Raw genomic sequence first — 25,041 nt, forward strand, 5'->3', positions numbered from 1 at the left:
ACTTGGGCTCTATCTGTCCCAGTAAATGGGAAAAAAAATTTCTCTAACACAGATGCCCTATATGGAGGTAGACAGTTTACACTTCTTGGTAACTAACACTTTGAAGGTATTCTGTGTTCTTTCAGGCCAAGGGCAGGTACAGTGGGAAATGCAAGTGTATTATCCTTACAGCCCTAGAGACATAGGCTAGGCTCCCCATGAATGGCTATGGGGAAGCCTAAGGGTGATTAGGAGGCAGTACCAGGAGCAAGGTAGAGCCTCTGTGCTGTTTCCGCAGAAAGGGGAACATGGCAAAGTAAACCGTCTGGATTGGCTGGAGTGAAAAATCCCTGCAAGCCGTGCACCAAACTGGGTTTCTCTAGTTTGGTTTGGTTTGGTTTTTAGAATCAGGGTTTCTCTATGTAGTTTTGGTGCCTGTCCTGGATCTCGCTCTGTAGACCAGGATGGCCTCAAACTCACAGAGATCTGCCTGGCTCTACCTCCCGAGTGCTGGGATTAAAGGCATGCGCCACCACTGCCTGGCTCATGTGTTTTTTTATAGGTGGTTTGCAATGCCTAGCAAAAGAATTACACACCTTCTCAGTACACATTTGTTGGCATGATAGCCTTTATTTCAGTGGTAATTCTTGGAGAGGAGTCACTGGGCTATTACCGGAAACTCCATTAAAATGAATCTAATTGAATCGCGTGTCCTGCAAGGGTGACATGCTTGAGTGGCTCAGCGGGTCAGTGACCTTTATCTGCTACCCATCAGTTCTTTTCAATAAGATATAATCCTCATTGTTATTCTCCCAAGATGGTATTGGGGAAAGTAAATTTGAGAATGAAAGTATGCACTGATTGAAAGGGGTTAAACCAAATTCATTGGCTGTCATTGGTGTCTACTATAATGGCCTTCAACTTCAGGATCGGGAAGGTTTCTGGATGTACTGGTCACAAATGCCTGATGTATGCTACAGTTACCGCATCTTGGCCTAATGTGGGGCATTGAATGTGGGGTACTTCCCTCTGAATCAAGGGGTCAGTCAGAACATTTTCCTTTTGACCAAAGCAAGACTTTAGGCTACCGTGAAGCCCCTGGGGTAGGCTCATGTACTGAAGAAATTGATGATGTTCCTGTGAGCTCTCTCCTTCAGGCAAGGAGAACTCTGATGCAGTACTATAGTTTAAGTCCTAAGTGCATGTCTAATGGGTTTCTTATGCCTTGGGGTAGAAAACTTGTATCTCCGAGAGACCAGAGCATCTAACATGCTAAAACCAGGAGACAGATGACTGAGAAATTCTTCCAACACCTTTGTGCATTAGGGACCAAGAGCTCTTATCATTGATGAGCACTGGTCACACATCAGTAGTTACACATCAGTACTTATAGATGCCAATTTAAAAAGTTCATTGGTAGCTATGAGAAAAGAGGCTAGAAGTAGATGACTTGGATGACCTCCCTTTGAAACACTTGGGACCAGGAGTGCTTCAGACTTGGAGATTATTTGAAATTTGGGTGATATTTTCATATATGTCATATAGTGAATCATCCTGGTGATGGAGTCCAGATAGACTCACAAAATTCATTTATTCCATCTGTACCTTGTGTGCATAGCTTGAAGGTAACTGTATACAGTATTTTCAGTGAGCCTGACTTTTCACTTTGATCCATCATCACATAAGGTTAGGTGTGGAATATTTCAGATGTATAAGCCTTTCAGGTTTTTGGAGTAGGGATATTCCATGTGGGTTCATTTATCCTCCACTGATTCATATTCATGGCCTGAAGTCCTCCATCAAGAGACCTGAGAGCAGAAATAATCTCCAATTTCCATTTCTTTGTCTGAAATCATAAGCCAGAGCTGTTATGTTGGAAGTATAACCCTCTCAGGTTTTAAGGCTCTGTGACACTCACAGTTTGGGTTGATTTTCCATGTTCCTGGAACTGGTCATTTTTGCTTCTTCCAACTCCATCCACAGAGGCAGCTTTATGATCTGCTGCATCTCAATCAGTCTGGCTCCAGAAATGAGTGAGCAAGGAGTGCTGCATCTCCCAGCAGCCCCAGATCTGTCATTGTGAATGCCAGCGGCAGAGTGTGTCCTCTGGCAGGGTGGATGAGTGCCACATATTAGTAGATGCAAAGGGATTCAGTCAGTCAGTCACTATCCAGGTATGAGAAGCAATTTTATCCCTGAGTTTTCCCAGCTAATGAGACTGGGAAACTCTCAGTTCCCAATTCTGTCCCCCTAGCTTTTTATAGCATGAGGTACAATGCACATCCAAGTCACACACTGGACCATAGAGAACAGCTCCTCTTTCCAATCACTCCCAAGACTTTCTCCCACTTGCTGGAGAGAGTAGTGCCAGAGCACATTGCACCCTCAAGGGCCTACTTGATGCCCACTGTCCCACCTCAGGCTGGGAAGCATCGGCATTGGTGGATTTTCAGAGGCATGACAAGAGTTCCTGACAGTAACATTACTAATGATGCATTTCCCAGAGCAAGATCATATAGTAGCTGACCTTCAAAGCAAGCTGTGGGTGAGGAGGGGAATGCATCATGGTGCTTATTGCAGAGTCTGGTCTGCACTAGAGAATTCCTATGGCACACTAGGGACTTTGCTGGGGGTCTCTTATCATAGACTCCCTGCTCACTGGTCTGGAGACCTTGTAAAATTAGGCAAAGCTGCCTTGTAGAGGATGCCCAGAGGTGACTCAGCCCTATGTTGTCAGCTCAGGCCTCTTGTTCCCTCAGTACCTAACAGTAAAGCTGCATGTATACCCTATTTCCTCCTGGCAATGAACCTGCATGATAGGTCACATAGTCAGCCCTTGCACAGATGAGAAAACTGAGGATGGGGAGTGGTGAATGTCTTGGGCAGAGTTCCTGATGGTGCAACTGGAGTTAGAGCCCAGCTTTTCTAAGTTCTCTGCCAGTAGAGATTTCTCCAGTCGGCTCCACCCACAGCCTGTAGCAGAAACCTCCAGAAGCCAGCCGGCTCAGTGCTCTGAGGGGAGCAGCTAGCTAAGGCTCCTCGGAGAAGTCTTGACGCACTCTTCCTTCACCCGTTGCCAGGCAGAATTGAGAAAGAAAGTGTCTTAAAGGGTGGTTCTCAGGCCCATTTAGATATAAATTACACTTTGATTTGGACCTCATTCGTGGAAGAGAAGCCGGATGCCATGTGCCACCTCTTCCCACCGCCCTGTAGACATGATACGGAGAAAAACAAAACAACATTGAGCTTCTACCATGTACCAGGCTCAGTTCCTGATGGTCAGTAAGATGTTGAGGAAATGGCCACACTCGGTGTGATTTGATCAACACATCACAGCTACCCACTTCGAACAGTATCTGCAACAAGTCAAAGAAGAAAAAAAAAAAAAAAAAAGAACTGTGGTGGACTGCTGGGATGAAGGAGGCCCAAAACCTACGAGTGTCCTAGGCCAGCCTTGAGAAGAGGGCTTCCCGTGGGACGGTTAGCAGTGATGATGGTGATAGCACCAAGTATGGTTCGGGGTTGGGGATTTAGCTCAGTGGTAGAGCGCTTGCCTAGCAAGTGCAAGGCCCTGGGTTCGGTCCTCATCTCCGGAGGGGAAAAAAAAAAGAAAGAACTATAGTTCACACCTACTGGGCATGGTGCCACCCAGTTTCTATGTCTTACCAGTGTCCTCAAGTCATGTGCAGACTAAAAAGCAAAACGTGAAGGAGATGGTTGTGCATTTTGCTAAAAAGCTGCCAATGCTGTGATAATGTTCTGCATCTTAACATTTTTAGCTCAAGGGTTCTGCTTCTTAGCCCTGTAACTTGTGACGTGCTTGCACAGTATGGCTTCCATTGATGTCTGGGCACTTGTTTACAGGGAGATTCCATCAGAGACCCTCACCTCAGTCTCTGAGCTCTAAAGGCGATGCTTAGAAGCCAGCCTTTCCCAAGCCTTCCCTACCCAGAAGCTGGTATCTTGAAAGAAAAGCATTTTTAAAAATTAAATGTTCAAGCTGGTTTTTTCCCCAATATTCATATGTAAATTACTTTAACTTCAGTTGCTGGCATAGTGGGCTTTCTTCTGTTTGGATTTTATTTCATATTTCACTCTACCTTGAAAAAAGGTGTTTGCTTGAATGTTTAAAAACAAGAGTATTTGGTCTCCCATCCTGAGAAAGAGCTCCCTTCAGAGCCATCCTACCTCAGGGAAGATGAAGCTGCGGTAGCAGACGCAACAGAGGTCCAAGCCAGCAAAGGAGCATGAGCATGGGGGGGGGGGGGGCTCTTTTCATTCAAAAAGTTTGGATTTTTTCATACCTTAAACAATATTATTTTATGCATTAGTCACTAAGATTTCAGAAATGCTCAAGTCAATTTAAAGGTTTCAGGGCTGGTAAAATGGCTTCATGAGTACAGGCATTTGCCCTGCTCCTTGAAGACCCAAGTTCAACCACCAAAGCCCACATAAAGGTAGAAGCAGAGAGCTGACTCTGCAAAGTTGTTCTTTGACATCCACACCTGTGCTGTGGTACACATATCCCCCCTCCCTCACATCACACACACACACACACACACACACACACACACACTAAATATAAGTGATTTTTAACTTAAAAAGGGATGTCAGTGATCTTAGCTAACAAGAGATGTATTTGAACAAAATGGTAAGGATGCCATGAGTTAAACCTGTTTGCTGTGCCCTGGGTAAAGAGACAGTTATATAAACAGGAGGTGTTGATTACGTTGCTTCTTGTATGAAAATCACTTGGAATGGTGGTATCTGGCATATGGTTAGTAAGCATGGCATAAGTGAAATATTCGTCATCTAAACCTCCAAAATCTGAAATGGTTGAAAATCCAACATTTTTTAGTGCAGATATGAGGCCACAGGTGATCCTGCTTGATGGTTCATTTATGTAGGAACCTTGCTTCATGGACAATGTTATTTAAAAATCTCTGAAACTGGGCCCATCAATTAAACAAGCACACTGCCCTTGTAGGGGACAGATACAGTTAGATTCCCTACACCCACATCAAGTGTCTCAGAACTGCCTGTAACTCCAGCTGCAAGGGGATCCAATGTATCTGACCTCAGAGGACACCTGTACACACATGCAATAGCCTCACACAGATACACTCATAATTTTAAAACAAATCTTTACAAAAATTTTTAATATTATTTTCCTGCTCTGTATATAAAGATATATATGAAACGTGAATGAATTTCATGTTTGTGCTTGGGTCCCTTGCCCAATACATGTGTGTATGTATATATTGTCTAAAATATGGAACAATCTATGTTGAAATATTAATGGCTCCAAGCATTTCAGAGAAGAGCAACTTGATCTGAGCTCACCCTCATTACTGCTGTTATTGTTAATGTCAACTCCCTGTATATTCTCTGTATAGTGGGGAAGGCACAATACAATGAGCCAAGTAAGTTTGGGAGAGGATTTTTCTGAGTTAGATCTGGAAGACAGAATAGCAATTGGCCAAGACGACATAACAGAATATTCCAAACCACAAGAAAGAAAAATACCAAGGCTCAGGGTATGGAAGCCTCAGGCAGTCAAGGACATCGGAAGTTGGGAATGGAGGGTCTATGCAGGGGGTGTGCTGAGAACAGACCACTGGGTTCCAAGGAAAGGAGGGGAGCCATAGCATTTATTTCCTGTTCCACAGCAGACAATGTGCTGAAGGAAAGGAACCCAGAGGAGGCTGAGGAAGACCTCAGCAGCTTCCACGGAGATCATGAGTGAGCACAAAAGGCACTTGGCAGAGCAAGCTGAGGTGGAGACCTGAGGTGGTGGGGTACCAAGTGAGGGAAGGCCATTGGAGGAAAATGGTATGTGTCACACAAGTGACTCTGCCCAGAGGCTTTCTGGGTACCAAGGAAGCATTCGTCCACAGCTGGGGTCAGGTAGACTTCTTGAAGTGTGGCCTGGAGGTGTGAACCAAGCAGCGGACCCCCTATGGGAGCCTTGGATGAGTTTTAAACTGAGGAGCAGCCTAGTCCTGTTTGTGCTCCAGCATGAGCTCAATAGAAGGGCACAAACACCAGGAGGAGAGAAATTGAGGACCATGACAAGGAGGCTGCACTCCTCCATGGTACACCCTCCTGTACGTGACTCTCCTAGACTGCTTGGCCTCACGCTCTCTGGGGTCAGATCAATTCAGGGAATGCTAAGCAAGAGGACTGCAAGATCTCTCCCAGAATGCTCTCTGAGAGCTTGTCTGACCCTGACCCCCACTTAATGTCCACTATGTCTGGGGAGTGTTAATGGCACTGTCCCAGAACCACGGGCTGGTTTTACTCCAGAATACATTAAGTCTTGAGAGCTACCATAATGGCACAAGTGACGTTCTTCAGTGTTTGGTTTTGTGTTTATTCTCAGTTTGGTTTTGCTGCTCTGGGTGTGGAACCCAGAGCCAATGAGCCGCGTCCACGGCCCTTGGGAGAGCAGGGGTTACTGTTGATTTGTTTGTTAGTTTTAATTAGTTTTTTAAAACTAGCATATAGAGTAATAGGTTTAATTACAGAATTTTCAAATATACTTGACTTTTGTTGACCTTTTTCTCACCCCTTCCCCAATCCCTCTCCTCCCAGCAGTGTCCCTTTCATTTTCATGACATATATTATATTATATTATATTATATTATATTTTATTTTATTTTATTTATTTATTTATTTATTTTATTTTATTTTATTTTATCCCATCTTATCTTATCTTATTTTATTTTATTATATTATCCTCTCTTCTATGTCTTCCTATGCCCCAAAGTGTTTTCCCCTTTTATGGTCCTCTTTCTTATTTCATAAAACATGTGCACACATTCACAAATGCACACTCATGCTCATAAACACATGCACACACAAATACACATTCATGCTTATAAACACATGCACACATGCACAGCTCACAAATGCACACTCATACTCATAAATACATGTACACACAATCACACACATGTTCACCACATGCACATACATACAGACTCCCACACACATAAAAATTAAAACCTATGCTTCATATACGAGATAAAAAATACAGTATTTTTCCTTCTGAATATACCAAGCTCTTGGAGGTTTTTTTTTTTTGGGGGGGTGGGGTTTCTTTGGTTTTTTGTTTGTTGTTTGTTGTTTTTTTGTTTTCTGTTTGTTTGTTTTTTTGAGCCAGTGTCTTGCTCTGTAGCGCAGGATGGATTTAACTTGCAATCTTCCTCCCTCAGCTTTCTCCAAGTGCTGGTTTATAAGCCTAGGCTTAGCCAGAGGGGCCACTCTCTGGTAGTTTGCTGTGCACAACCTTTTCTTCATGACCAAAGTTATTGGGAAAATATATAATTACCTTCAGTTGTATATGTGAGGTATATACGATGAACTCCCCCATCCCTTAAGGCCCCTCCCTACAGCTTGAACTTACAGTGTAGTTGGTCATGAGTGGGCCCACCATCCCAGCAACAGTGCTCACACCTCACCCCTACTTGGTGTGCCTGAGTCAGGTTCTGTAACTGCTAAGTCTCACAAAGCAACTTCTTGGTAACAGATACAGAATAAAGGATGGCAGCGTGGTCACTTGTAGGGAGGGACTTGAACATAGTATTGACTTCTGTCCCGCATCAGTATAGGCAAGTTGTACCCTGTCAGCTGAAAGGATGTGTTACTTTAACAATGACAATTGTGTAGTGGCGCCCATGTGGCAATGTAGTCATCGTGGTAGGCCCAGCAAAAGGTTTCTTTATCAGCTCATGTTTCCATGGCACACACCTTCCTGATGCCACCCTACCTGGGCTGCTGAGGAGCCTTGGTTGATGGGCCCTAAGACCCATCTCCCATCCCATCCAGATTCCAGAGTAGTCTGGCCAGGAAACAAGTCAGTAAATGTTCACTGAGCAACGTTCATACTTTGCTGAGGCCTTGAGTTGATGCGTTGTATTCAGGAGGCCTATCTCTGTGGCTGTGGCCCCAAGGTGCGCACACGGGATGTTCTGGGTTTCATCGAATGCTCCCCAACTCACATCTGCTTCCCACCCTCCTTCTGCCACAGATCCTGGCGCCCCTGTGAAATTGCCTTGTCTGCCAGTGAAACTGTCGCCTCCGCTACCTCCAAAGAAAGTCCTGATCTGTATGCCTGTAGGGGGGCCAGAGCTCTCCCTGGCATCCTACGCAGCCCAGAAGAGCAGTCAGCAGGCCGTGGCCCAGCACCACCACACTGTCCTGCCATCCCAGATGCAGCACCAGCTGCAGTATGGCAGCCATGGCCAGCACCTCCCGTCCTCCACTGGCACCTTGCCCATGCACCCCTCGGGCTGCAGGATGATCGATGAGCTGAACAAGACACTGGCTATGACCATGCAGAGGCTGGAAAGGTAACGGTGGGAAGGGGATGGCTTGAGAGTGGGACAGGCTGGGAATGACAGAGTGTGAACCCTCATTCCTTTCCCTTCAAAGAACATAAAAAGGCTTCCAAGTAAAGTCATGTCAAACCTAAGTATTAAGGGAGGTACGGGGGAACAGTACATTTCCATTGTCAAACTACTGAGTAATCACACTTGCTTCTTTAAAAAGATGAGAAGTAGGTAAGGAATAGCCTTGCAAGCATAAGGACCCATCCCCAGAGTCCATATAAAAAACGTCAAGAGCCAGGCAGATCTCTGTGCATTTGAGGCCAGGCTGGTCTACAAAGCGAGATCCAGGAAAGGTGCAAAGCTTCACAGAGAAACCCTGTCTCGAAAAAAAAAAAGTCAAGCACGATGGTACATGCCTGCAGTCCCAGCAATGAGAAAGCAGAGATAGGCAGACCCCTTAGGCTCACTGGCCAGCAAGCCTAATTTACTCGGCAAGTTCCAGGCCAGGGACAACCTGTCTCAAAAAACAAAGTGGGGAGGGTCTAAGGAATGACATCCCTAGCCTGCTCACACATACACACACACACACACACACACACACACACACACACACACACACACTGGAGTAACATGTACACATATTTTCACTAGGCCATATCATGTTTCTAAACATTGCCATTTTGAGAAATAATGTGCATGTGTGATCATTAATAGTGGTCTCCCCTGCCAATGGGGAGAGAATAATTTTATATTCTTTATTATGTGGCTTCCTTTCAATTTTGTGACTGTTCTGTGGTATTGAAAATGGTTTAAATGCCACAGAAAGAGATGAGTACTGGCAGGAGGGGATGGCGGGGGTGAGCAGATTAGAGGAGTGGAGAGATTGGCCCTCGTTCCTGCAGAAGGAGGCAGCAGACCACTGGAGTCCAGTCATCTGCATGGGAGCCACTAGGATCTGGAAGCCACCAGTGTAACCATCCTTCACCAGAAACTGCCTCCAGATGCTTGTCTGGGAGGCCTGCACTTTTCCCACTCAGGTCTGCAGTCTGACTTCCGCCAAGGGAGATCATTCATCTCTGACACCGTTTCTGACGGTGGGGTGCCAGGACCACTACCACCTTACCTTGTGCCTAATGTCTGGCATTTCCCAACACGACTCCCAGGCACACTGCTCCCTAATTACAGGGAGAAAGTGTTTCCATCCGAAGTGAGGGGGTTTGTCGCCAAGGGTAGTGATGGCTGTCTACTGAGATACACGGATGGGAAAACTGTGGTCTGTTAAACTCAGTGTATGTCTACAGTAGAGAGCCAAACACAGGTTGACCATGGGTCACCTTTCTGCCTCCCAGCCAAGTGATATATGCTGGCAAATAGTTACTTCCAAGGGAAGCTATTGCCTCTAACAGTTCTGACTTGATTGCTTTTGATATACTTACCATGTTGCCAAAGAAAAACAACAAAATTTTCCTTGGTCCCCTGCCATTGGTTCCAACTCCCAGTATTGTTAATGAGGGCAATAATAGCTTAAACTTGGAGTGACACCTTGAAATACCCCACATGTGCACTGCCAACCATGTCTATCACAAGGAAACTGGGTAAAGAAACTAGGAAAGGTTGAGTAAGTTCCCCAATGCCACCTGCTCAAAGGATGCCTCACAAAATGCTCATTACCCATTTGCACCCACACTGCAGAAATTAAGAACACACTTTTCAATACGTTTATAACAATTAGATGGGATCTTTTTGTCTGTTTGTTGAATATTAGAAGGCTTCGTTAAAAAAAAAAAAAAACTTGATTGCATTTTATGAAAACATCCATTTGTGATAGATTAGAAATTAAAAGAAATAAAAAAAAAATCAATGCTTCAGGGGCTGGTGTGATGGCTTAGTGGACAGAATGCTCTTGCAGAAGACCTTGATTTGGTTCCCAGCACCCACACGGCAGCTCACAACTGTCTGTAACTCCAGTTCTAGGGCACCTGGTGCACCCTTTCGGCCTCTGTGACACCAGGCATGCATGTGCTCCATCTACATGCAGGAAAACACTCATACACCTTCACAGTGACTCTGGAAAGAATTGTTATTTTCACAGACACGTTTAAAAATCAGTGGCGCGTATAGCAGGTTGAGGGAGCCAGCCTTCAGGCCTGGGTCTTTCTGCCCCACACGCCTAACTCTCTTGTAGCTGTTTCCTTAAGACATCAGTCCTTTCCTTCATCACAGCAATTCGTGTGATTTTGGGGTTCCTATGACCACCGTTCAGGGTATAAGTTTTTGTGACTCAGATGAATTTTGATTTTCTAAAGACAGATACTGGAAATAGCATACTAGGAAATTCCTAAACATATTTTCACTTCAAACACGCCATTTCACTGTGTCTGTGGGTATTTGTGGAATGTTTCCATCAAGTTTGAAGCCATGGTACCTCTGTAGATCTTTCACTGGATTGGGATCTTTAATAAAATAAATCAAAAGAGAGCAGACCAGGACAGAGGAGGCAGGGACTATCTACACACTTTGTACCACCCTGGGCCCTGCCACCTCCTTGTGCCTCTACAACTGTCATGCAGGCCAAGGCACAGGGTCCCTTCATACAGCAGCAGCAGCAGCAGCAGCAGCAGCAGCAGCAGGACAAAAAGAATCAACACATGCATCATTTGGACAAGACGTCCTGAGAAAGAAAATCCTCTTCCCAAATAAATACAAATTGGAGAGATTTTTAAGCATCCACATTGTCTCCTGGGAGTTGGAGAAGGCTCTGAGAGCAGATCAAGGTCGCGGGCCTCTGTCCTGTAACAAGAGAACTGTTGTCTGAGGCAATGCTTCTCATCCTTTCACTACCTGAAACTTCCAACATGATGTCAACCTTCCCCTGTCTAAGTCTCGCAGAAAAGGAATTATTCCCTATCCACCTGACAGTTTCCAGGGACCCCAAGTGATACTGCAAAGAGAACTATTTCTAATGTGACAGCTGAACTTGGGAAGAGCCGTGGGCCTTCCCACAGTGGTGTCACCACTGTCCCCTGAGACCTACTGGAAGTCCCGTGTAGAACATCATTCCAGAATTGTAATCTGATCCTGAAGACATGTCACTATGGAAATCAAATGAGGAATTAAGCAGCATTGGGTTTTGACACATACTTTTGTAGAAATAGTCATCTTGCCCGTGAAAGGGAACTTGAAGGCAATGTAGACAACTAACCCTGTCCATACCCCTGATTGTCCTCTAATCTCTGCTTTGGGGACCCTGATGAGTTCCAAGCCCACATTCTCATTCTGGAGATGGTTTGATTAGGTGATAAGGCTTTCCCTGTATAACATGGACTGCTTTAGCCTCGATTCTGGTCTGTTTTTCCCAGGAAACACTTTCAAATCTTTCAAGACCTATAGTGTTCTCTACATATGGGCTTCTCTAGACCTCTTGACATCTTGTGCATATTCCTCTGAGATGACCTTAAATCTTCTCAGACTTTTACCCATCTGACCCTGCCACGTAGTTTATTTATATTTTAGGCTCACCAGGTTTAGGGGTGAGGGCATAGAGCACAGGAAATAAAAACTTGCATGGTCTATGTTTATCCACAGTCCCAAAGACAGTTCATATTTGTCTCACCTCATGAATCAGGATCTGTAGCTCAGACACACTGCTGACCCGAAGTGTGTTGTGTAGCCTCAGTGGGCTTTCGTTCCTCATCCATAAAACAAGGATAACATTAACAGACCAGCCCCATTAGGGCTCTTTGTGAAGAACAAATGATTTAATCAGTCCTAATCAGTCGGATCATTGCACAACATACCATAAATGTCCAATAAATGGCAGTGAGCATTAAGCAAAATTATATAGCACATAATCTTTTTCTTCAGAGCCTCTAAAAGGCACATTGCAAATGGATTTGATCCAATTTTGTTGGAGACTCTGTGAGTGTGTGTGTGTGTGTGTGTGTGTGTGTGTGTGTGTGTGTGTGCCAGTTTCCTTGAATTACATGGTCTTTATTTCTCTCCATGGATGGTTCACGTCTTTTTGAAAAGTGACGTTTTACCATTTTAAGTTTTATGCAGGGTCTTTTAGTTTCACTCTCTACAGTAAGCTCTGTCATCTTATTGGCATTCCTGGTAGAACTAGGACATTCGATTTCAGCCAGCCACTCACTTTTTCTGAGGCCAATCCATTCAATGATCTCGGTGCTCTCATTTCCTGTTGGCAAAATGAAGTGGGATATGAAGGGATTCTAGAAAGGTCCTCAAAGGACTGTGGTTTTAAAAGAAGTCTTTTCTTCCTTGATTAAAGGCAGGTTTGTACCTGGCATTGCTCACACAGAAACCTAGGGTCATCCATGGCAAGCCCCACATCTGACTGTCAGCAAATCCACTCTGCGGTATGGAGATGTCGGCATCAGCCGCCTTGCCCCTGCTCCTGACACTCCCTCTCGCAGACCTCTGTTGCCCTCACCCATGTTGCTGCGGTCCTACCCCACCCAGCACCTCCCACTTCTCCCCATCCCCAGTTCTCAAAGAAAGAGTGCAGCCCACTTGGCAGTTCATATACATGTTTGCCAGGGGATGCCATGAGCGGTCCACAGACTGGGTGACCCAAACAAACAGGGACATATTCTTTCCTAGCTCCAGAAGCTGAAAGCCCAAGATCATGGTTCCAGCATCCAGCAAGGGCCTCCTTTCTGTGTCATCTCCAAGTGGAAAATGAGAGGGTGAGAGTGGTCAAGGGTGAGAAATAGGGTTCCATCTGCTTTATAATGAATGTCCTCTTGTGATAAGAGCCCTACCACCTTGATCATGGCAGTCTATTCATGCAAGCTGAGTCCTCGTGATCTAACCACCTCTCAACATGGCTGCACTGGGGGCTAGGTCTCTAGTGAATGGATTGGGGGGAACACATTCTAATCATAGCCCCTGGCCATGGGAAGATCCATCCACAATTCTTGCTGAATAGCTGCACTAGAGAAGGTTTTGTGTCTGGTGCTGGGAGAGAATTTGAAGACTACAGAGAGGATGGCTTGTCTCAGCAGAGCCTAAAATCCCCAGGAGGTCAGGCTGAGTGAGCCCATCTGCGAAGGGTACAGGGCGCCAGCAGTACTTACAAGACGCTCAGTTGTCTAAGGGGAGGGGTGCCTCAGGGTAGTCTTCTCTGTTAGCTAAAAAAGAAGTGTGGCCAGATGATGGGAGAGAACATTCTAGTCACTTCAGAGGAAGTAGCAGTACACTCTCTTCAAATGGGTGAATGAGACTTTCCATTTGAAAAGGGGCTGAAGTTGGCAGTTAATGCTCCAGGTTTTTAGAAGGTTGGACGTAGAAAATGAGAATAAAAGAGTGATAATAGAAGGTTGTAATCACACATGAGGAAGAGCCTCAGCACCATTGGTGAGAGCACTTAGAAAGTTTGAACAGGAGAGATGGTGCATACCTGTAAACCCCCAACTCAGGAGGCAGAGCAAGATTACAAGTTCGAAACCAACCTGTACCACACAGTGAAAAATGTCTGGGGAATGGGGAGGAGGAGGAAAGAGAAGTAGGGGAAAGGAAGAACAACAGGAACAAAATGGTAAGGTATCTGCCAGCAACAGTCCCAGCAGGTTTGCTAGTGGACCTACACATCCATACAGCAACAGTCTCAGCAGGTTTGCTACTGGACCTACACATCCATACAGTTCATGCAATATGCAAAGGGCCTGTCCCAATCAATAACTTCACCCTGAATATATTGAAGTTAGCTATTAATACTAATATGAAAGTTATTAAAAACAGAATGACTCTAACTCAGCTCAAATATGAGGTAAATGTGTTTTAACACAGACAGTCCAGAGTAAGCATGGTCAACCTACCCTAGGAAGGTCCTTGTCATCTGCAACTCCTGGCAGCTCCTGTTGAGCACAAATGCCAATCATTGTGACAGACAGTCAGAAATAAAAAGCCCTGTGGGTAGAGGGCTTACCGAGCATCAACAAAGACCTGGGTTCGATCCCTTCACTATGAGTAACTAGGAACAGTTTAATATCACAGCCCTCAGAAGTGGAACAAAGAGTCAGTGCCAGTTCAAGGTCATCTTCAGCTTTGTGGGAAGTTCCAGGATAGCCTGGCCTACAGGGAAATGTGTCTCAAAAGACACAGTATTTTGTTTGAAATGTTAATAAATATAGACACATAACTTATTATTTGTTTATACAATCCCTTTTTGCTTCTACATGTTAGCTAGGGATGAAATTGTTGCCTGTTGAGAATAATGAAAAAGGAACCCTGTTTAAATTGAACACAAGAAATTGAACGCTGCAGCATACCCCCCAAAAGTCCCTTCAATTTCTAAAATTCGTTGATCTCATGATTGTTTTTGAACATTTAAAAGAAACCAGTTCAACTTAAAGCCTTAGAGCAGATGCATTTCATGGTATTAGCTGCTTTCCTTCATGTTGTCTCAAGGTCACAAGAAATTCTAAAGAATAATATTTGGTCCTGAACTTAGTGGTCCCACGGCTCCTCTCAGCCTTACCAGTATGACATACATGTTGACTGCTTGGCTTATATTTGTAATGTTTCACCCTCAAATCTGGGTGCCCTGTGGCAAATAGCAGACCTCACTGGTTGCCTTAGCAAAATGAAACTCCCAAGGTCTCAGTGTGACTCACTGATAAACTGGCATGGATTTGAAGTTGTATTTTGTTTGTAGCAGAGGGAAAGCATATGTCATTACATGCAACACATTTCTGGGGGAAAGTATTCCTTGTCCATAGAAGGGAGCTTCAAAATCTCATGCCTTCCTGGCTCAACATTTGCCCCTGCTTCTTGGAAGCCAGATTTACCAGCCTCCTATTTCAGGTTAGTTCTTTGATCTCAAGGTATAGACTTACCATTACGTGCCACCCACACATTGTGTTTTTCAGCTTTAACTGCTATTCCGGGGGTGGGGGGCTGGGGGGAGGGTGATATAGTCTCAGTGCAAGTTGATCTCATTGTGAGCAAGACTCCCCTCCCTGCACAGTGAACAAGCCAGCCAGGCAGCTGGCAGAAAACTGAAATAAGACAACACCTATGTACACAGCAACATCTCTTCCAGCTGTGAAACCAAAACTCTCTGGACATTGAAAGTTGTCCAGGGACAAGATGGCTCCGGGTTGGGAACCACTGTTCTGGAGCATCTACAGTGGCTTTCTCAGGGTGGCACTACCTGAGCCTCTTCAAAAGCAACTTTAGCCTGATGCCCAGGAATTTGCTGTGGCTACCGCATGATGAAGAGCCACCCGGATTCTATTGTGTAGAGTCCTGATTTGCAGTGTCTCAGACTGGCATTCTGGGGGCTAAGTGGACACTCATACTGAGTTCTGTCTAGTGAGCTCATTGCACCCCTCCTTTAGTTCCAGAGCATTGTCCATTAATACACAGGCTCCAACCTAGCCCTTGAGCCTTTCTCACTATGTCTCCTAGATCCATGGTTTACTCAGCAGCACTGTAGTCCCCCAAATGTCACAATGGTTTCTAGAGGCCTGCTAGTGTCCCTGAGGGTAAACAGGTGAAGGCTATCAGATCTACCTTAAACCATCACATCAGAACGCTTTGATATTAAGCACTTGGCTATTTCTGGATCAAATAGACATTAGTGCTCATGGTTTGTGTTCACTGGCCCTCTTCCTATTGACCAAATAACTATAAAAACCGGGGATAGCCATAAAGTACCCCATCCTAGCTTCCTAGATGGGGCCTTTGTGAATTCTCTCTGGGCAATTGAAGGTAATGATAAAACTTAACACATTTAAATGAGCTTGTCTGTGCTACAGAACACCACTAAGGGGCAGATAAAATCCTGATTTTCCCCTACCAGAGTGGAACCCCAAGGTATTTGTGCAAGGTCATGAAATTAGAAGGAAACAAACATTACTGTCTTCATCAGTGGACTGTAGGGCCTGACTTTTAATCAGGTCTCTAGATCCCATGTGGTGTTTATATACAGATACAATAGGCCTTGGTCTGACCAAAGGAAAGCTGGGTCTCTACTCACCATCATCTGAGGAGCTCCAGATAGTGTAATAAACATAAGCACATGAAACATTTTCATGCTGCTACTTACAAATGCTAAGGAGGCATTATGGGAACATCTTTCAAAACAATCTCACAGCTAACATAAGTGGTCCTCCATGTGTCTCATAAAAACACATTGTCAGTGTTTCAAATCTCATTTCATCTTCCCTCAAACATGCAGGCTGGGCTAGTGAAATGATATAGTAGGTAAAGGCATTTGCTGCCAAGCCTGATGACCTGAGTTCAATCCCTGGGACCCACATAGTGGAAGGAGAGGACTGACTCCTGAAAGTTGTCCTCTGACTTCCACACAGGCGCATGGCATGTACATACACAGACACACACAGACACACATACACACAGACACACACACTTGCAGTGTTAAGAAGGGTATGATTACTATCTTGGGTTCATAAATGAAGACAACATATGATCACAGTAGGGATATGAACCTGGGTCTTCTCATCCCAGGCCTAGAGTTCCTTCTACTGACTATGTGTCTATCTCCTAGAAAGCCAACAAAACCTACTATTACCCCTAATACCCAGTCTGAATTTTCCCTCCTACAAGCAAGCTGGGTATGAGATGCGATTTACACAGCACATTCACAACAATGGGCTCTAATGATCTTTCTAATAGAAAGCAAGAATAGTGGATGGTCCTGGGTCCCCCTATTCTTTTGAAATGCCTTTTCTATGAAGAGCACCAGAGTGAGAGTTTATTGGGAAACATACAGGTGGGCTTGAGTTCTAGACTTGGGTGGGACAACTGTCTTTGGATGATTTGGATGAGTATAGCACATGGTTGTAGGTGAGTAGGTGTGCAGAGAGAGCAGGCTAGAGATGGAAGAGAGATTACCAGCCATTACCGTTATCTAGCCTAAGGTGATAAGATATTGTCACCGTCTCTCTCCTCCCACTCCCCTGCCCTATTTCCCTTCAGAGTCTCACCCCTGCTTTACATGTTAATGATCTATCACCTGGGTTCTCATGAGCAGTTAAGCTCATAAGGACAATGACTGGATTTGTCCTTAGGGTCTCCCTAGAACAGCCTGAGAACCTTCGTTTGTGAAAATCAATGGACGAGAGAGGTTGCCAAAAACAGGAGGCCTGGTGTTCTCAAACTAAATACTGAACATAGAGGCATTTGCAAAGCTTAAGTGTGAAATGGTCCTGTTTTAGTGAGAGGCCCATGTGCAGAGCCCCCTTCACCGTGTCCTCCTCTCTCAATGGGAAAGGAAAAACTGTATCCTCTCTTCCCTGTCCCATCTCCACCAAGAACGCCATTCAAACAAGTTTGTAAAACTCAGCTGTCAATCAAGTAGGGTACAGGTAAGAATATAGGGTGAAGCTGGTCATGGTGGCAAAAACCTGTAATCCTGACACCAGGGAGGTTCATGCAAAAGGGTTCTAAGTTCGAGGCCACCCTGTGCTGTAGCATGAAACCCAGTCTGAAAAATGAAATTACAGGGATTGAAAGCAGGCTTGGTTGCTGGAGTGCTTGCCAGCCAAGTGTGAGGATCTGAGTTCAGATTCCAGCACCCACGTAAAAGCTAGATGCCATGGTTCATGTCTCTAACCCCAGCACTGGAGCTGAATGGGAGACAGGAAGATCCCTGGAACCCATGGGTAAGTCCTAACAGAACTGATGTGCTCTGGGTTCAGTAAGAGACCTTGTCTCAAAAAATAAAGTCAAGCTGGGTGGGGCACATGCCTTTAATCTCAGCACTCAGGAGGGAGAGACAGGTGAATCTCTGTGAGTTCAAGGCCAGCCTGCTCTACAGAGTGAGTTCCAGGACAGCTAGAGAAACCCTGTCTTAAAAAAACAAAATGAAAAAAAAATAAAATAAAATAAATTCAAGAGAAAGGAAGATGCCCAATGTCAACCTCTATCCTCCACATATATGTGCATGTGCATCCATGCACACACACACACACACACACACACACACACACGGACACACACACACACACGGACACGGACACACACGGACACGGACACAGACACACACGGACATATACCACACCAAAAACACCTGCAAAAATGCCAAACAGAAGGACAACATGGTGGCACCCCCTCAGATATTCATTTTCCGGCCACTCAAATGGTCATGTGTTTCCAAGGAATCACTCTAGTCTCTGAAAAGTTAGAGACTTGGAGACTAGCCATTCATATTTAGTACTGGAAAGGACTAAGATATTGACCCTATTTTCATAAAGAAATTAAAGTGGAAATATCAGCAAGTGGTTGGGGTCATTCATCAGCAAATCCCCTTTCAAGAGAGCTTCCAGATACCACTTTGTCTCAATTGAATGGCCACAGGCTGGTGGGTAGAAAGACCTGTTCCCACCGTTCATGTATGGGGGATTACTAGCTAATGAACATCCCTGAGGTGCACATAAAGAATTGAGGGCAAGTTGTGAAATTGAAAATCACTGTCATAGGACAAGAAGATAGCTTGGCCTTGCAAGCATGAGGACCTGAGTTCAAGTGACAAAAAGTAGGGCAGGCATAGTCCGTGCTTATAATTCCAGTGCTGGGAATGTAGAGACAGCCAAATCCCTGGGGCCTGCTAAGCAGTCATCCTGGCTTATTTGGCAAGCCACAGGCCACTGAGAGACTCTGTCACAAAACAAAAAGCAAACTGGATGTCTCTTGAGGAACAGCAGCTAAAGTTATGGCTCCTATACACTCACATGCACACACATGTACCTGCACAAATACATGCATGCACATATCAAACAGAATCATTATTTCAAAGCCTTGATCTCCCTAAAGGTTTTGAGGGTAACTGTAACATCATTCCTAAAGAAAAACGTGTAGTAAAGGGATGTTGCTTTCTGGCATGCATCTGTGATTAAAATGGACCGAGAAGACATTCATCTCTCTCAAAGGATAGGGAAAATTTATTACCCACAAATATGACATGGAAAATGAAATTGAGCTCTAGCAGGAATGAGCTGTAATTTCATCCAAGTGAGTTACAAAGAGAGATTTCAGAGGGGAGAGAGCAATCAACCCTTTTCCTCTCAGAGACCAAAAACGTGTGAAAAATTATGCTACAAATTGCAGAGCCTGAGGCTGAAAATGACAAAAATAGCCACTGAAGCCCAAGAAAACAGTTCATCAACTTCGTTTTAAGAAAGTAAGTACACATTGTATGGTGGCCCAGGATTAGCTGCTAAGATAAGAAATGCACCATTAGAGCATTTGTTTCCCCACGGACATTAGTCAGCAGGAAGCTGTGCTGTTCCCTAAATAGGCTAGGACACTCAGCCTTCCTGAGTAAAGGGTGTATTTTGAGTTCCTTTTTCCAGAAGTTGTAATGGGTTTTAATGAATTCATTTTTCTGCCTGTCCTCTGTCCTTTTAGGGAATCAATGATCCATATTTCTGAAACTGTCTGGGATTTGATATGTGATGAGTAACATCATAAACAATACACAGACTGACCCATAGCCTACCCCTTCCCAGTACTCTCCATCAGTCATGGTATTTGTACCTAACTTTGTCTGTAAATGCCTTAGGTCATGCTTGACTGTTGTGAGCAGTAGATGTGGTGGGACATGAAGCCAAGAAGTTCTGGATCAATTACTAGCTGGACCTCCTGGTCTTCGATTCCTCCTCAGTCACATGGAGAGAGATGCTTTCTGACCTCATGCTGCAAAGTCATGGGGAGATGCTGGTGCTTTTTATGTACTGATACTTGTGACGGACTTTCTTTGAATACACCAGCAGTTTATCAAAAACTGGTCATTATGATCTATCCATTAATGGTGTGTTAGTGTATGAGAGTGGTGGGGAGTTGCAAGGGTGCATGTGTAAGTGTGTTATTTGTGTGTGAGAGAGTATGTATATGAGTGTGTATTGAGATAGTCTATGTGTCTCTCTCTCTGTCTCTCCCCCCACCCACTGCTTCCCAGTCATCCATGAAGTGAACACTTCTCCTTTACTCTTCTCTCCACCACTATGATGTCCTAGCCAAGCACAATGGACCAAGAAACCATGAACAGACTAAGCCCTCTGAAACCATGAGCCAAAATACATGCTTCCTTCTTAAGCTGTTTCATCAACTATGTTGTCATAATGATAGGAAAAGTAACTAGCACACAGTTTAAAGGGCAACATACTGTGGTCCACTGTTAGAAGTTTTGGTTCATGGTGGACTGATCTCATGGCTGAGAGCCTGAGACAAGGCATGAACATGAGGCAGACAATGTTGATTTAATAGCAACCTGGAAGAAGAGAGAATAGCAAACTGGAAGGGACTAAGGCAAAATAACCTTTGAAGATACTCTCCCAGGGCCTCTCTTCATCCACATCCACCTCACCTTCCACAGTTCCACAGCTGCCCAATAGACTCTTCAGACCAGTCTGCTGATGAAGGTGGAGCCCTCACGATCCACTCACTTCCCCTGAAGCCTACCTCTGAACTCTGCTTGAAACAAGACAATAAGCTTTAATACATGAGCTTTGGGGGAAGGAGACTCCACATCTGAACCAGAGCAGAGGGATGGTAAGCAAAGAGATGCTTATAATTTTTATAGCTGAGAGATCTTCTGTGAACATAGGCAAGATATTTTTGAAGACACGTAATAGAAGATGAATGGGAATAGAGGAGATGAGGATGAGCTAGGAACATGTTGTAGGCCAAGAGCACTGACTGTATAGATGTGGTGAACTTTGTATAGACAAGGGTGAGGAGAAGGAAGGCTCAGTGAACATGTAGGTTCTACTCTTCTTTGGCAGTGGACATCTTAAAGCAAACCTATGGAGCAACTCTATCCTACAAAATCGACACTCCTGAGACTGCCGTTCTCACAGGCTTCCTTCACTGCCACATTCGGGAGGCCACATCAGTTAGATGCTGCACGTCCTGGCTGTGTCTCTTGGCCCTGGGTAGTATGGCTCACACTCTGCTAACTGCCTTTTCATTTGTGTTGCTGCTTTTGAAGACTTGGGAGCCATTCAAAGTTCCCATGGGAAAGGCAATTATATGTGCTTGTTAGAACACAGCCCCGACGAGTGGAGGGTGGGCTGACACATTACCCCAACACATGTGGAGGGTAAGCTAACACATTGCCCCAACACATGTGGAGGGTGGGCTGACACATTACCCCAACACATGTGGAGGGTGGTCTGACACTGAATATGTTTTGAAATCTTCTGGAACATCATTCCTGTAACTAACAAGAGAGCGGGGAGTCTCATTTAAGGCCATATTAACAGGGCCAGCTAACACAACACCACCCCCAAAAGGCATGATTTACACAGTTTTGCATTTGAGACTCAGGGACACTGAATAACTTGCCCAATATCAAGAAGAGAGCAAATGGGGACAATATTGGCTCAAATCCAAGTCTTGATGTCCCCAGGTGGAGTCCCGCCACGACCTTGACCTTCCTAGCTTCCTTCCTGCTCACTTCTTATCTCCTCTTGCTCTCCTGGGGTACTCCACCAAGTATGTCTTCCTCTCAGCTCCTTTTCTGACATACACTTGGCATTCAGAAGATAGTTGATCAGTTTATGGAGACAGGGTCTCACTGTGTAACCCAGGCGAGTATGGAGTTCTCAGTCTTCCTGCCTCGGCTTCCCAAGTGCTAAGATCATAGTTGCAAACAACAACTCCCATCCCCTAGCTTGGATATTGATTAGTAAAACATGTTCACACATTTTGATGGGTTCATATAGATTACTGCTTGTGCAAACTGAGGCATTCTAGCACGAGGTGGAGTGATACTTTAGGAAGATAACCTGCCAGCATTGGTTTCCAGCTGTGTCTGTAATGTCTCCAGGAGGCAGCTGTTAACCACCTCTGTGGGGGTCCCTATTTTGCAATGTTGGTGGGGAGATGCTTTATACTTGTCAATGCAGTGAAGCGTCCTCCTGCTGAATCCTGTTCTGTTCCTGATCTCACAGTCCTGTCTTCAAGGATATCACAGCCCCTTCTTATCGAAGACCACCCATTGTGGTTTTCTATGAAGAGATACCATGACCAAGGCAACTTACAGTTGGGACGTACAGTTCCACAGGATTACAGCCCATGGCCATCATGGCAGGAAGCATAGCAGGCAAGCAGACAAGTGGGCAGGCAGGCCTGGCGCTGGAATAATAGCTGAGAGCTCTTATCGTTATCCACAGGTTGGAGGCAGAGAGGGAGCTATCTGGGAATGGTGTGAGCCTTTGAAACTTCAAAGCCCATCCCCCAGGCCACACCTCCTCGAATAAAGCCACGCCTCCTAATCCTTCCAAACAGTTGTGCCAACTAGAGACCAAGTATTCAAATATCCAACCTATGGGATATTTGACCTATGGATCTTCATTCAAACCACCACACCACCTACAACAATGGGTTTCTTATCTCTTTTATTCCCCATTCTTCTTCCTTTGCATTCACTTTGGAGCTTCCTGCCTCAAGGTATTCTTGTTTTTAGCTTCCCAGGTTTCCTCACACCAAACAAGAATACCTATTATCTGCTTCCCATCCCTAACTCCCAGATGTCTCTCCTAAGCTCTATGCCTTTTAGGAACCATGCTAATTAATTATGAAAGTGGACAAAGGAGAAGGCAAGGCTGGAACAAAACACAGTCATGGAATTACATTTTTGTCTCCGCCGCCAACCCCCCACCCCCTGATACCGGAGGAAGATATCTGGGCACAGCTGGGATTTTGTCACCATCTTTGCCCCATGGCAGGGGCTGCCTTGAAGGGCAAAGCAGTGAGGTGCCCACCGTGTCCATTTTATAGTTAGACATTGTATTGTCACCCTGGAGACCATCTCTCCTGTGTTATACCTGCCTGCTCTCGCACTGCTGTTTTATGTAATTAGCTGGGAAATGGGCCATCTCAAACTGCTAATCTCTAATAAAACTGCGTTTTTTTATAAATACATGATTTGTCCTCTTCAGTAATTGTTGTTTTTAAGTTGATTTAGTTCATTGCCTTGAACATTGTAGCTCGTATGGTGTTAACTGGATTTCCCATTTGTGTTGTTGAAGAGTTATGTGGAAAATACTGAGAAAAAAGCAACCCTTAGGAAACGGTGAAAGGAAGTTAATTGAATTTAAATTAGACACAGCAATAACTTAAAACATAATTGAAAGCTTCAAAGGAAACTCGTGTTTTCTTACAGCATAGTAAGATTCCTTTAGAAAAAAAATATTTTAGTGTAAAGCTTTGTTATATAATATACCATCACAATCCATTTGCTTATGAATATCAAATACTTTTTGATATAAAAATATATTAAGTTTCCCATATTCAGAAATCTTTAAATGTGTGTACAGGTTCTATTTTTGATGACACTGAAAAGGAATAAAAATCTTCCCTGAGCCAGGGATATATGTCATCAACAGAGTACTTGACTAGCATGTGTGAGGCCTTGGGTTCAGTCCCCAATACTACATAAAATGAGTAGGGGGAGGGAGGGAGGGAGGGAGGGAGGGAGGGAAGAAAGAAACAATGACATGTTTCAACCTCCATGTTCCCATTATTTTTGCTGGACTTCATACAGAAGGACTCTACGTTGCTGTGAGATCTTCACATAGGCTCTATTAGGAAACTGTAATGGCACGCATTTTGTAATTGTCTAACACTGGATGCTTTAGACGTCTCTGTAATTGAAAATATATTAAATCTGCACTGATTTCGAGAGTATCATTCTTAAAAAACTGGCCAAGAGGGTGGGGCAGGAAGTTAGGCTAATGTTCCCTGTGACTGCCTGCTGAATCCTGACGCCATCCTTGGAAAACACCTTCCTCTAGGTGGTATATGCCCATATCCACTATGATGTCCAAACACAGGCTTCAGCCTTTCATTCATCCCAGCTCTCCTCTTCAACTGTATCTCCATCCAGACCATTTCAAATCATTCTCCACTCTCAGTTCGTCACTGCTCTACATAGCTTTTGAAAACTAGAGCCTCCTTTACTAGCTCACTTGCGATCAAGTTAATCCTTTACCCCAGTTAGGATGTAGGTGAGTTGCAGAGGAGCCCTGCTTTAACCGGTTCAAGGTGCGCCATCCAGTGGCTATAAGTGGTTGTGCACCCAGCACCACCGTCCTTACGTACAGAGTTCTTGTATCTTATCCTAGGCTGCTGCCTCCATCACTGTCCTAAAGGGACAAGCTATAGGACGAGCAGCAGGATGAGCAATGGATCCCATTGCCTAGGGGATCTTTGTCTCTGAGAGTGGGACAACTGAATTTTGAAGCAGCTCCGAGGCCTGAATGGGATATGTGAGCTAAGGTGAATTTCCTCTTTGTTTTCTCTTTAAGCAGCTCCGAGCAGCGAGTCCCCTGTTCCACTTCTTACCACAGCTCTGGTTTGCACTCAAGTGACAGCGTCACCAAAGGAGGACCCCTGGGACTTCCGGAAATAAGACAAGTGCCAACTGTTGTGATTGAATGTGATGACAATAAGGAAAACGTGCCTCATGAATCCGACTATGAAGACTCATCCTGCCTGTATGCGCGGGAAGAGGAGGAAGAGGAGGAGGAGGACGATGATGACACTTCACTGTACACCAGTACGTGCAGGCAGACTTTCCATGGTGGTGGCGGGGAGCATGGTACTGCAAAACCAGCACAGAACAGCTGTCTGAATATCTGCTTTTAACTGAGCCCTAGGTCACAGGGCAGCTCAAGTGACTTCTAGAGGCCCCACTTCCTTAGCAGTAATGAGAGAGAGAGAGAGAGAGAGAGAGAGA

The 25,041-nt window shown here is 44.8% G+C and overlaps 1 protein-coding gene across 11 annotated transcripts in view; it reads left to right on the forward strand.

Moving 5' to 3' along the window:
* The window catches only part of Phactr1 (phosphatase and actin regulator 1), a 461,344-nt gene that overhangs the window by 390,205 nt on the left and 46,098 nt on the right, over positions 1-25,041 (forward strand). For 8 of the 11 annotated variants that reach the window (XM_036187432.1, XM_036187440.1, XM_036187434.1 and 5 more), the window contains 2 exons: positions 8,012-8,333; positions 24,611-24,861. In XM_036187432.1, the coding sequence (XP_036043325.1) occupies positions 8,012-8,333; positions 24,611-24,861 (573 nt within the window). The remainder of the gene's footprint in view (positions 1-8,011; positions 8,334-24,610; positions 24,862-25,041) is intronic. The other 3 variants (XM_036187436.1, XM_036187441.1, XM_036187439.1) reach the window with 1 other exon arrangement.

Source organism: Onychomys torridus, chromosome 5, assembly GCF_903995425.1.
Source record: "Onychomys torridus chromosome 5, mOncTor1.1, whole genome shotgun sequence".
NCBI lineage: Eukaryota > Metazoa > Chordata > Mammalia > Rodentia > Cricetidae > Onychomys > Onychomys torridus.